Source organism: Myodes glareolus, chromosome 5 (assembly GCF_982192425.1).
Source record: "Myodes glareolus chromosome 5, mMyoGla1.1, whole genome shotgun sequence".
NCBI lineage: Eukaryota > Metazoa > Chordata > Mammalia > Rodentia > Cricetidae > Myodes > Myodes glareolus.
Window position 1 is genome coordinate 88678159 of NC_142030.1, and position 12715 is coordinate 88690873.

Consider the following 12715-nt stretch of genomic DNA (forward strand, 5'->3'; position numbering starts at 1 on the left):
GGCAGATGTCTTCCTGCAGCCCCGACTATCAGACGTTTACAGAGAGCGCTACTGTCATAGAAGTGCAGTGATTGCAGAGGGCTCTGCTGTGGGCAGACATGGTCACAGGATTTCTCTCTAGAGAGGGAAGGAGACAGAAACAAGAGATAGACTGACTCTCGTGAGACAGTGACGTGGAAAAAAAAAAACTCCACCAGATTGAAAATCGGAAAGCCTGGATGTCTTCCTTGAGATACATGATGCCACGTCAGTCAGTCTCAACTCTTCCTCTCTACAACGGGAGCTTTACAATACTTTCGAGCCCTGGTCGCTCCGTGGCCCACCACCTGCACATAGACTCTCACCTATGTGCCCCAGCCAGCTTGGTCCTCATGTCTTACCTATAAGGTCCACACACACCATGTTCTAGCTCCATAAGCTCCCAGGAGACTTCAAACATGTTCTGAGAAGGACACCTTGAAAGGAGCTACTCCGTCCTCCCAGCCCCCACCCTACCACACACACACCTTTTCATTTACTGTCCCAAAGATCTGGCTTGCCTTTGTCCCCTATAGCCTTTGACCCCTCCTTTACTCTCTGTCTCCTGCTGCCATCCCATGTCTATGTTCCTGTGTGTGCGTGTGTGTGTGTGCATGCTGTGTGGAGGCATGTGAATGGGTGTGGGTCAGGTCCTTGGCTTGCATATCTAGCTCACATCCCTAACCCCAAAGCTCATCGTCACCAGAACCAAACAAGCTATGATCAGATTATAATGTCCCGAGTAGACAAAGATTGGCTAGAAGATATTATTCTTGGACACTTGGCATAGTAAGCATAGTGCCGAAAGGTGGGCATGGAGGTAAATACCTGTGATCCCAGCACTTGGGAGGTAGAGGCAGAAGGATCCAGACTTCAAGATTACCCACTGCTACATACTGAGTTCAAGGCTAGCCTGGCCTACATAAGACCCTATCTTAAAAATAAGGAGGAAAGACATCTCATTTGGTTGTTTTAACCACTATGCCATGGGCTGAGAACAAGAAATAGTACATGAAATGAGATCACTTCCTGTCTTGATTCTCACAGGACTATATTGTCGGTTTCTGGTTCTGTGAAGTTGTGAGAAGATTAATAGATTCTTTTATAATGTGCCCAAGTCGGAAGTAGCATCCTAAGACCCACAGAGAGTGAGATTCTAGAGTAATCAGACAATGGAGGAAGTGAAACTGGGCTGTTGAGAGGTGTACCATATGTCATCTGGGGAGTTTTTTCTGTCATGAGGGACACAGTTCCCTCCGTGAATTCAGCAAGTTCCCCTGACTTATAATGGCAGCAAAGCAAATGGTCCTCTCTTTCGCTCAGTCCTGACTTATAGGTAGCTCCTCTGTCCACATGACTGTCATGTCACAGTCAAGTGACATCTCACAGAATGGGTGTAATTATAAGTAAATCCCCTGCCTCCACATCCTCGTCCCGGCCCTAAAGTCGTCCTCCCTGTCCCAGTATAGAGCCTTGACGTCTCCCTCCCCGGAATCTGCTCTCTTCTAGCTTCGAAGTTCCTTCAACAAAGCCTTCAGCATTAAAAAGGGTCCCAAGTCAGCCTCCTCGTACTCTGACATCGAGGAGATTGCCACACCTGACTCCTCAGCCCCATCATCCCCCAAACTCCAGCATGGCTCCACAGAGACTGCATCCCCCTCCATCAAGTCCACCAACTCACCCTCTGTGGGCACTGAGGTCACTGAGTAAGTGCTCTGTCCACCGGCCACCCTGGTAAACTGCTGGCCTTTGCCTGGGCGTGTGAGACACACAGAGGGACCCTTCCTGAGAGACCAGTTGGGTGCCAATAGGCAGAAGGAAACAAGATTATAGGCCAGGCATGTCAGTATCCCCTGCTCTCCAGTGCTTCTCTGGGATCCAGGCTGACTCTTGCTTCCTTACAGGGTCCCTGCTCATTCGGTTCCCCACACTAGACTGTTCCAAGCCAATGAGGAGGAGGAGCCAGAGAAGAAAGAGGTATCGGAGCTGCGCTCTGAACTATGGGAGAAAGAAATGAAGCTTACGGATATCCGGTTGGAGGCCCTAAACTCTGCCCACCAGCTCGACCAGCTTCGGGAGACTATGCACAATATGCAGGTCAGTGTCCGGGCAGAGCTGCAGGAGGGGAGAGCGGGGACCGACATCCATGCCTCCCTGCCACCTGCCCTGTCTCTTCTGCCCACAGTTGGAGGTGGACTTGCTAAAAGCAGAGAATGACCGGCTGAAGGTTGCCCCCGGCCCCTCCTCAGGCTCCACTCCAGGGCAGGTCCCTGGATCGTCTGCTCTGTCGTCCCCTCGCCGCTCCCTGGGCCTTGCACTCAGCCATCCCTTCAGTCCCAGTCTCACAGATACAGGTACCTGCTTGAGAAGAGCTTGTGTGGGTAGAAAGAGAAAGGGCATATTTACATCGTGTGCCATGGCATCCTTGATCCAGGAGGTAATGGCGTTGAAACCAAGAAGATCCCACTGTCAGTAAGCACTGTGGTTCCCCTCTCTTCTTCGTCATAAATAAGGAATCAGTATTTGGAAAGGAAAATAACTACAAAGTTTGGGGTAAGGCTGAGTCCTTAAAATCAATTAGTCTTTTTCAACCTGCACAGACCTATCACCCATGGATGGCATCAGCACCTGTGGCCCTAAGGAAGAAGTAACCCTTCGGGTGGTGGTACGGATGCCACCCCAGCACATCATCAAAGGGGTAAGGGGCTTCAGGGAGGTCCAGTGTCGGAAGCAGCATGATACAGAGAGCCACGCATTTGCACTCTTGCAAAAGCAATGTGTGTTTGGTAGAAACTGTACTTGCATTTTGAGTTTTGATCTGTCCCTGGGCTAGCCCTGTGCAGTATGAAACACTCTCAAGCCCCTGGATGATGACGGTGAGCCACAGCTCCCAGCCAGCCACACACCCATGAGAGTAAACAGCAGCAAATGCTCCCGTGGCTTAAGTGTACTGAATGCACTTTGGACTCACAATATTTGAATGCATAATGATTTTATCATGGAGTGGGGGGAGGAGGACAGGGTCTCATTTAACTCAAACTGAACTTGCTGTATAGCAGAGGATGACCTAAAATTCCGATTCTCCTGCCTTCACACCCCTCCATTTGAGGGTCTTATAGGGCTATCACATAAAATAGAGAAACTGTACTGTCTGTCACACTTCTGCAAAAAAAATTCAGAGCTCTGAATATCCCCCCAAACTAGACCACTAAGCTCCCGAGGCTTTCTGGGATCTCCCTTTCTCATGTCATCTGTGCTGAGGCTCACGTGCCTCAACCTTGACCTTACAGGACTTGAAGCAGCAGGAGTTCCTCTTGGGATGCACCAAGGTCAGTGGCAAGGTGGACTGGAAGATGCTGGATGAAGCTGTTTTCCAAGTGTTCAAGGTAAGGTGATTCTCGCCCTCAACAAAGGTCGCCCATCTTCTCAAAGGGCATTCAGCCATCCATGCCATCTTCTCAAAGGGCATTCAGCCATCCAGGCACTGGGACCCTGGGACCTTTGATGCTTTATTGAGGGGCCAAAATAGGAAAGCGCACGTACCCTATTCCTCCTACGCCTTCTTTCATTACTATAGTATTTATTCTTTCTCGTGGCTTTCCCATCTGTGGTTACATCTTTTCAGCATGCTCACGATCTTCTTGTCCTCCCACCTTGTCTACCAGGACTACATTTCTAAAATGGACCCAGCTTCCACCCTGGGACTAAGCACCGAGTCTATACATGGCTACAGCCTCAGCCATGTGAAAAGAGTGTTGGATGCTGAGCCTCCAGAGATGCCCCCTTGCCGCCGAGGTGTCAATAACATATCGGTCTCCCTCAAAGGTCAGTCTTTGTGTCTTGGGGTGAGAGAGTGTGGCATGGAGGCAGGGAGAGGATCATCAAATCATGCATCATACGTTCACATAACGAGAGATTACTGGGAAACCCTAATGTGAATGTGCTTAAGTAACAGAGGAAATAAAAAAGATAAGACCCAATCTGATGTTTTTGCCAGCCTCGGGCTGCTTCTCTACCCATTCTAAGTCAGAGTGCATCCCTAAAATTGAGATCCGGGCTTTCAAAGCTGGGATGAGGCGATTCCACTGGAACCCCAAGACAGGTGTTTCTGACTTTTTTCAGTGGACCCCTAAATGGTGAAGGAAAGGTTCTTTGGGTATCTTGCCATCCTCAGAGCTGCTTAAGACTCGTGCTTTCTGGGGTGGGGTGCAGGTCTGAAGGAGAAGTGTGTCGACAGCCTGGTGTTCGAGACGCTCATCCCCAAGCCCATGATGCAGCACTACATAAGCCTCCTGCTCAAGCACCGGCGCCTCGTGCTCTCCGGCCCCAGTGGCACCGGCAAGACCTACTTGACCAATCGGCTGGCTGAGTATCTGGTGGAGCGCTCAGGCCGCGAGGTCACTGATGGCATCGTCAGCACTTTCAATATGCACCAGCAGTCTTGTAAGGTGGGGGCCTCCTGAGACCTTCTGCCAGCCTGTGTGGCCTCAGCCCCCACCCCCAAGCCTTTTCTTGGCCCCTTCCTCCCCTCTTTCTTTTCCCTTTCTGCGGCACTGCCTTAATCTTTTCCCTTTCTTCAGTCTTCTTTCCCGCCCCGTCCTTCCCTGATAGCCCTTTTCTTGTCTTCTCGTCTTCTCCCCTCTCCTCCTGGCCTTTCCTTTCTTTCTTTCCAGGCAGGGTCTTGCTATGAAGCCCAGGCTGGCATTGAACCAGCAGTCTGCCCACCATCCTCTCCCCTGCCCCAGTGTGTGTGTGTGTGTGGTGTTAAGTATTAAGCATAAGACCTCATGCGTGCAGGCAAGCACTCTACAACTGAATTACATCCCAAGGTCTCTTTTTCCTTTTATGCAGGGTCTCCCTAAGTTTCCCAGGCTGGCCTTAATGTGCAATCCTCCTGCCTCAGTCCCTCAAGTAACGAGAATTGCAGATTGTGCCACCAGCCCCAGTTTGGTCTTAGCTTCTTTTACCCATAACTTCCTCCTTCATACTTTCTTTCACCTCTACCTCAGTTCTTCTATCTCTCCAGTTCACCAACAGTGAAACGTAGCCTCTTTTCTCTGCACTCTGCCAATGCTGTCTATCATATCTGTTCTCTTTTGTCTTTGTCCCCCACCTTGCTTTTCATTATTACCCATCAGACAATGAGCTACAAGGCTCAAGTGTTCAGGATTAAGTATTACATGTTATCTCCCCAATGATCTACCTTGAGTATACCCTAAAACTCTGGAATGGTACAAGCCTTAGCTATCCCAAGCTGAGGAGGTGGTGGCATTAGCTCAATAAAACACCATTTCAGTATAGACACTCCTTACTTGTTGAGGGGGAGATTTAAGATTGCTGCTCAAAGGAGTTTGATTGAAAGGGGCTGGAGATGCAGGGGTAGGCGGTGGTGGCACGCGCCTTTAATCCCAGCACTCAGGAGGCAGAGGCAGGTGAATCTTTGTGGATTCAAGGCCAGCCTGATCTACAAGAGCTAGTTCCAGAACAGTCTCCAAAACTACAGAGAAACCCTAGCTTGAAAAACCAAAAGGAAAAAAAGAAAAGAAAAGAAAGAAAGGGGCTGGGGATTTAGCTTATTGGTAGAGTGTTTGCCTAGCATGTGCAAGGCCCTGGGTGTTCAATCCCAAGCATTTCAATAAATAGAAAAATAGACAGACAGACAGACAGTTGTTTGAGAGTCTCTAAGACTACTATCAGTCAGTCTGTGGTAATCTGGTTCAGTAATCCAATGTTTAAGTACATCCAACAGGGACCAAGGGCCCCAGGGAAATATGGAATTAACTAAGGTTCTCCAAAAGTTTTGCCAAGGTTTTTCAGGTGTGTCGGCTGTCCTGAGTGATGACCCACTGTCCTGTCTTCATTTATTCCAGGATCTGCAACTGTACCTCTCCAACCTGGCCAACCAGATAGACCGGGAAACAGGAATTGGGGATGTGCCCTTGGTGATCCTATTGGATGACCTGAGTGAAGCAGGCTCCATCAGTGAGCTGGTTAATGGGGCCCTTACCTGCAAGTACCACAAATGGTAAGCTCGGGACTACTTACCACAGTGGGAAGAGGGGAAGAACACAGCCCGGTCTGACCTGTGAGCTTCCCATTGTGTGTACATAGAGACAGGAATTGTTAAGACAGATCTGAGTAAATCCTTCTCCCTTTCCTCCCAGTCCCTATATCATAGGTACCACCAATCAGCCTGTAAAAATGACACCCAACCATGGCTTGCACTTAAGCTTCAGGTAAGAACTATGTCCCTTCAAGAACCTTCTGGCCATACCCAGGTCCTGTAAAGAATAATTCAATTCTGAACTTGTGGGCAGAGGAGCAGTGAGTAGCAGGGGGAACAGGCAGAGCCTTCAGGCTAAGAAAGGGAAGTAGATGCTTTGCACGTCAGTTCCAGGGTGAAAGAGGACGACTTTGAGGGAAAGGAAGGAACAAAAGCCTAGGAGAAACCCCGGCTGGCTGCTGGATTAAGGATTTCCTTCCTGGTCACTCTGTGAGGTCAGCTGGTCATTTGAGGAGGTCAAAGCTGAAAATCAGTTGTGCCCGTCCAGAGCTGCTCCCTTACTGCCGTCGTCACCTCCTGTCATTTGAGAAGTCAACGGGCATTAATGGGAGACAGGCAGGAAGAGGGCCAGACTGGCAAGGGATGAACCCTGGCAGTGTCCCCACTGACACTCTGACCCTGTTCTTCCTATCCCTGGTGACAGGATGCTGACTTTCTCTAACAACGTGGAGCCAGCCAATGGCTTTCTGGTCCGTTACCTGCGGAGGAAGTTGGTAGAGTCAGACAGTGACATCAATGCTAACAAAGAAGAGCTGCTTCGGGTGCTGGACTGGGTGCCCAAGCTGTGGTATCACCTCCACACCTTCCTTGAGAAGCACAGCACCTCGGACTTTCTCATTGGTACTGGGGTCCAGCTTCCCCTGGGACTGGAAGCACTTTCCCTTCTCGTATCTTACCCCCTGGAGGGAGGCTCTTTCTGCTTGCTGGATTTGAACCACTTAAGTATATAATCAGCTTTTCCAATGCAGTAGAACTATGGATTGGATAAATCACTTCAGACAATGGGAGAATTGCTTGAGCCAACTACAAGTTCAAGGCCAGCTTGAGCAACACATTGAAACCTCCCCTAATCTTAAAAATAAATAGATAAATAGGTTAATTAAATAAAATAAATGTGCTGGGGGCATAGCTCAATGGTAGAACACTTACTTAATATGTGCAAGGCCCTAGGTTAAAACGTAAAGCTATCCTTCCCCTCATTCTCTCCTCACAGTTAACTGGTAAAGGAAAAGAAGGCATGCAGGAGGGAATTGAGCTGCTTGCCTTCCTCCTTGTCTCACTTCCGCCTTTAAACATTATTGGTTTGGCAGACAGCTGGCACCCACTGCTCTTGAACACCTTCAGATTCCCTCTAAACTTTGGATGTTAGGATGTTACCCCTCTATGCCCTGTACTAAGGAGTAAAGGAAGCAGGGCAGGGAAGATCAAGGTTTTCAGGCTTCTTCATGGCCACATTGTTTTCCCTAGGCCCTTGCTTCTTTCTGTCCTGCCCCATTGGCATCGAGGACTTCCGGACCTGGTTCATTGACCTGTGGAACAATTCCATCATTCCCTATCTACAGGAAGGAGCCAAGGATGGGATCAAGGTGAGCCTCACTCTCTGACGTTACTTGGGCTTCTCATTGCTGTCTAACTGGAATTTGGTACCCATCCATCAGCCTTTCCCCAGATTTCCCTTCCTGGTTTCCTCAGCCACTGACAACCACCATGCTCCTTAAATGTCTGTGAGATCCATTTTTAGACACCATATAGGACTGTGAGCAGATGATACTTACCTTTCTCCATGTGGCTTATTTCCATGCTGTTGCAAATGGCAAGATTCCAGTTCTTTTGTGACTGAATCGTCTTCCACTGCGTATGCAGAGCAACTTTTCTTTATTCCATCATCATGTGGGTAATTTCTGTCACTCGGCTACATCATTGCTGCACTAATATGGGAATAAAGATGCCCCTCAAAATAGTGGCATCATTTCTTCTGTATATTCCTAGTAGAAAGATTGGTGGGTGGCTCATATAGTAGTTCTACTTGAGTTTTTTGAGGAATCTTCATACTGTTTTCCATCATGGGCCTATTAGTTTACGTTCCCACAACAGTCTACAAGGGTTCTACTTTCTCCACATCTGTTATCTATAGTCTTTTAGGGAATTACCATTCTTACTAGAGTAAACTCAACCAATTTTGGTTTTGATTAGCATTTCCCTAGTGATTAATGATACTGAGTATATTGAAATGGTCTTTTGGCTCTTTTTATGTCTTCTCGCAAGGAATAGCTATTTAGAACCTATCGTGAAATTAGATAAACTTTATCACCTATATTAGAGCATAATGATCATTGAAGTCCATTCTAGCACTAAAATACTATGATTCCGTGACTGATGCTTATCAGTTATGTATCACCCATAAAAGTCATTTTATTGAGATAAATATTAATGGTGATATAGTAAATCTCTAAAGGTATTTTCTATCAAACCAATAACATAAGTCATTTTATTTATAAATTTGTTGTATTTTAAGGAAATTTTGCAGTATTATTAACAGATTTCCAATTTAAAAGATAGTATCTATCCTCAAATATTTTTTAAATAGTGAAAGATAATACATACCACTAAAACTGAAGAATTCCTCCCTAGAAAGTATAATTGCAGGGTTGTAAAATTTGTACATGGTTTTAGTGTAACCCAGTTATCCTTCATGGATGAATGGATAATGAAAATGTGGTATGCATACACACAGAATGCAGTGTGGATATGGATATAGGTCATTTGAAACAACAGATTAACCTATAGAACATTATGTTAAGTGAAAATAGCCAAGGATAAAAAAATAATATAATACTTACTAGTGGAGTTTACAGAAGTGGAATGTACAGAAGCAGAGAATGGTGGTCGCCAGGGGCTGGAGATGTGGTGGCTGAGTAGATGGCGATCAAAGGATACAAAGTTTCATTCAGACAGAGGGAATAAGTTCAGGAGGTATACTGGATAACATGGTAACTATGGTCAGTAACAGTACTCTTTAAAAGAAAATAGGTTTAAGGGTTCTCACCACAAAGAAAAGACAGGATTTTATATGTATAGATTATTAGCTTGATTTAACCATTCAACTGATACATGTTTTAAATAATCTGTACTTCATAAATACATACATTTTTTTTCATTTTAATTGCTTTATTCCAAAGACTCCCAAATGAAAACATCACACAGCTAGATTAAGGAACCACTCAAACATTTGCCCAGTCTCAAAGTCTGTACATCTCAGCGAATGCCTTTTCAGTTAGAATGGCTATGCCAAAGCCATAGAACCTCACCCTGGGTTTTACACTTTTACTTTAGATCTTTTTTTATTGACTTATCCACCACATACACAAAAAGAAGCGGCAACACCAGCAGCAGCTTTGGTGGAGTTGAAACTAGAAAAGAAATAGCTTTCTATCCTCTCTCATGACTCGTGTCCTTTGCCTGCATTATATCCTTCCTCATCCACCACCTGTCTTGAATGCAATTTTTATAATTTTTACTTTGAAATTAGAATGCAATTTTTATAATTTTTACTTTGAAATTAAAAAGAAATAGAAGTGGCAGATCACTTGTCTATTATGTTTGAGTCCCTAGTCTTAAGTCTCAGATTCACAATAAAAGATAGATGAGAGAGACAGAGAGAGAGAGAGAGACAGAGAGAGAGAGAGAGATGGATAATAGGTAAATAGTTAATGTAGGCCATGGTATGTCACATGTCATAACTCTAGACTTGGATAAGTGGATAAGGTGGGAGTGTCACAAATTTGAAGCCAATCTGTACTATATAGTGAAACTTTTTTAATTAATTAAAAACAAATGTTAAGGTTTAATTGGGCATGTGGCTCATGACTGTAATCTCAGGAAGCTGTGGAAGGGCTGCCGAATTTAAGGCCAGCCTAAACTACATAGCAAGCACCAGGACAGCCAGATACAAATATTAAGACTGTTTTAAAATAAAATTAGCTAGGCACTGTGGTAGCACATGCCTTTAATCCCAGTACTTGCAGTTGGGAGACAGAGATGGGTAATCTCTGTGAGTTCAAGGCCAGCCTGGTCTACACAAGAAGTTCCAGCTATCAAGAGCTATATAGTCTCTAAACAAACTTTTTTTTTCAAGACAAGATTTCTCTGTGTAGCCCTGGCTGTCCTGGAACTCACTTTGTAGACCAGGCTGGCCTTGAATTCCCTAAGATCCACCTGCCTCTGCCTCCTGAGTGCTGGAATTAAAGGCCTGTGTGCCACCATGCCCAGCCTCTAAACAAACTTTTAAGACAATATGCTAAATTATCCTCAATTATTCTAGCAATTTATACCAACTTATTTTCTTTCATGAGAAGCTCAGCTACATAAATCGAAACTTTATGTCTTTGTGCTTGAGGGAGTATGTATTTTCGGGGACCGTACTTCTTGTGGAACACAGACGAGACAATGTAAGTAAACCTCTAATCTGTTCTTGTCCCCCTTTTTTTTTTTTAATCACATTTTTCTTCTCCAGGTTCATGGACAGAAAGCTGCTTGGGAAGATCCAGTGGAGTGGGTCCGGGACACTCTTCCCTGGCCGTCTGCCCAACAAGACCAATCAAAGCTATACCACTTGCCACCACCCTCCGTGGGCCCTCACACCATTGCCTCACCTCCAGAGGATAGGACAGTCAAAGATAGCACCCCAAGCTCCCTGGACTCAGACCCTCTGGTGAGTAAAAGTCATTTAAAAAAAAAAAAGCCACAGAGTAGTCTAGAACTGAATTCTTACACTGTTCATGTATGTTCTGATGGGCCTTAGGCATTAAAGAGTTTTAGCAAAGCCAGGACCAAAATGAGGCCAGTGAAGAACTCTAAACACCAGGATCTTGGCCTGCATCCTGGCTGAGGCTAAATACACATCCAAGAAAATGGATTCTAGTAAAGGCCCAAGTTTCAGGCAGTCTATGTAAGAATGTACACCAAAGAGAGGCTGGAGAGGTGGCTCAGCAGTTACAAGCACTTGCTGCTCTTCCAGAACACCTGAGTTCAGTTTTCAGCACCCACATCTAAGCTTAGGACTCCAGTTCCAGGGGATATTACACAGCTGACCTGTACGGGCACTGCACTCATGTGGACACAACTACATGCAGATACACACACATAATTAAAAATAATAAGAATTAACCCAGTACTTGGGAGGCAGAGGCAGGTGCTAGATGTGAGTTTGAGGCCAGCCTGCTCTACAGAATGAGTTTCAGGACAGCCCATTTACACACAGAGAAGCCCTGTCTTGAGAATCTAAATAAATAAATAAATAAAAATTTAAAGTGTAAAAGCTATCATCAACCAAAGAAATAGTGCAATAGGTTATACTCACAGTATAAGCCGGTTGTTCTTCCTACTTCTGCCTCTCCTCTAATATTATTCTGAGACTTCTTCACTAAGTGTATTCTGTAAAATGTAAACTAGAAGAAAATATCTCAATAGATATAGCCAAAAAATTAGTATCATAAATAAATAAAAGAATCTTTCAGGACTGGCAAAATGGCTCAGCAGGTAAAAGAATTTGTCACACAAAGCTGACAGAGCCAGTTTCAGGAGAGAAGTGGCTCCCAGAAGTTGTCCACTGACCTCCACACACAAGCCCTGCCATGGCACAACTGCATTCACCTGTGTATCTCTCTTTTTCTCTCTCTCTCTCACACACACTAGTAAATAAGAAATAAGTAAAAATAAATTATATGAAAAATGTAAGCTTCTAAACAAAAGAATGAGCAAAAGATATGAAGAAGAGGCATTTGACTAGAGGAAATACAAGTGACCAATAAAAACATAAGATCTTAACCTATCTAATAATGAGGAAATGCATATTAAATCAAGGAGTTGCTCTTTTACATTGGCAATAGACAGAGCATCTGAAGCATACACATTCGTACTCTGCTATGGGGGTATTCATTAACAAAACCATGTTAAAGGGTGATCTAGCAGAATGGAATGAATTTAACACACACAGATCGTTTGATCTTGCCTTTGTACCGTTCCAGTAGGGAATAATTCCACTTGAGTCATAATATATTTTTATTTACATTTTGCCTTTATTGTAAACAGCTGTTCTCTATATCAAGACACTTTGTTTGTTTGTTTTTTGATATGGGGTTTCTCTGTGTAACCCTGGCTGTCCTGGAACTTGTTCTGTAGACCAAACTGGCCTCTCAAATGCTGGGATTAAAGGCGTGAGCCACCACATCCCGACATCAAGACACTTTTTAATTGGAAAACTAATTAATAATATAGATAGAAGAAAAGATTGGTAGCAGTGTGAACAGCCAGGCTTACTTAGCTGAAGCTTGGGCTAGAAAACAGAAAAGGAGTGCACTGAGGTGGTAGATTTGACACAGGGTCTGAGAGCAGCACAGAGTCCTGCTGGTGGATGTCTACCGCAAGGGATCCAAGAGTCCAGAGCTGATACAGCTCTCCTGTTACTCCAGTATAAGCTGGTATGTATGGACCTCTGTCATTCCCCGGAGTGCACCTTGACACAGGGGAAGCACTGTTCTTTGGTGTCCTCCACACCCATGACCCATGACCCCTTGTATAGCAAAGGTGTCCCAGGTGATTGTTTATGTGTATGAGTTTACATCATAAACCCAT

The 12715-nt window shown here is 45.1% G+C and overlaps 1 protein-coding gene across 9 annotated transcripts in view; it reads left to right on the forward strand.

The window, feature by feature from the left end:
• Nav1 (neuron navigator 1) overlaps positions 1 to 12715 on the forward strand; it is a 257270-nt gene that overhangs the window by 237642 nt on the left and 6913 nt on the right. For all 9 annotated transcript variants that reach the window (XM_087906482.1, XM_087906487.1, XM_087906489.1 and 6 more), the window contains 12 exons: positions 1528 to 1724; positions 1923 to 2115; positions 2204 to 2372; positions 2619 to 2716; positions 3309 to 3404; positions 3684 to 3843; positions 4231 to 4466; positions 5889 to 6043; positions 6183 to 6254; positions 6726 to 6922; positions 7550 to 7668; positions 10596 to 10793. In XM_087906482.1, the coding sequence (XP_087762608.1) occupies positions 1528 to 1724; positions 1923 to 2115; positions 2204 to 2372; positions 2619 to 2716; positions 3309 to 3404; positions 3684 to 3843; positions 4231 to 4466; positions 5889 to 6043; positions 6183 to 6254; positions 6726 to 6922; positions 7550 to 7668; positions 10596 to 10793 (1890 nt within the window). The remainder of the gene's footprint in view (positions 1 to 1527; positions 1725 to 1922; positions 2116 to 2203; positions 2373 to 2618; positions 2717 to 3308; positions 3405 to 3683; positions 3844 to 4230; positions 4467 to 5888; positions 6044 to 6182; positions 6255 to 6725; positions 6923 to 7549; positions 7669 to 10595; positions 10794 to 12715) is intronic.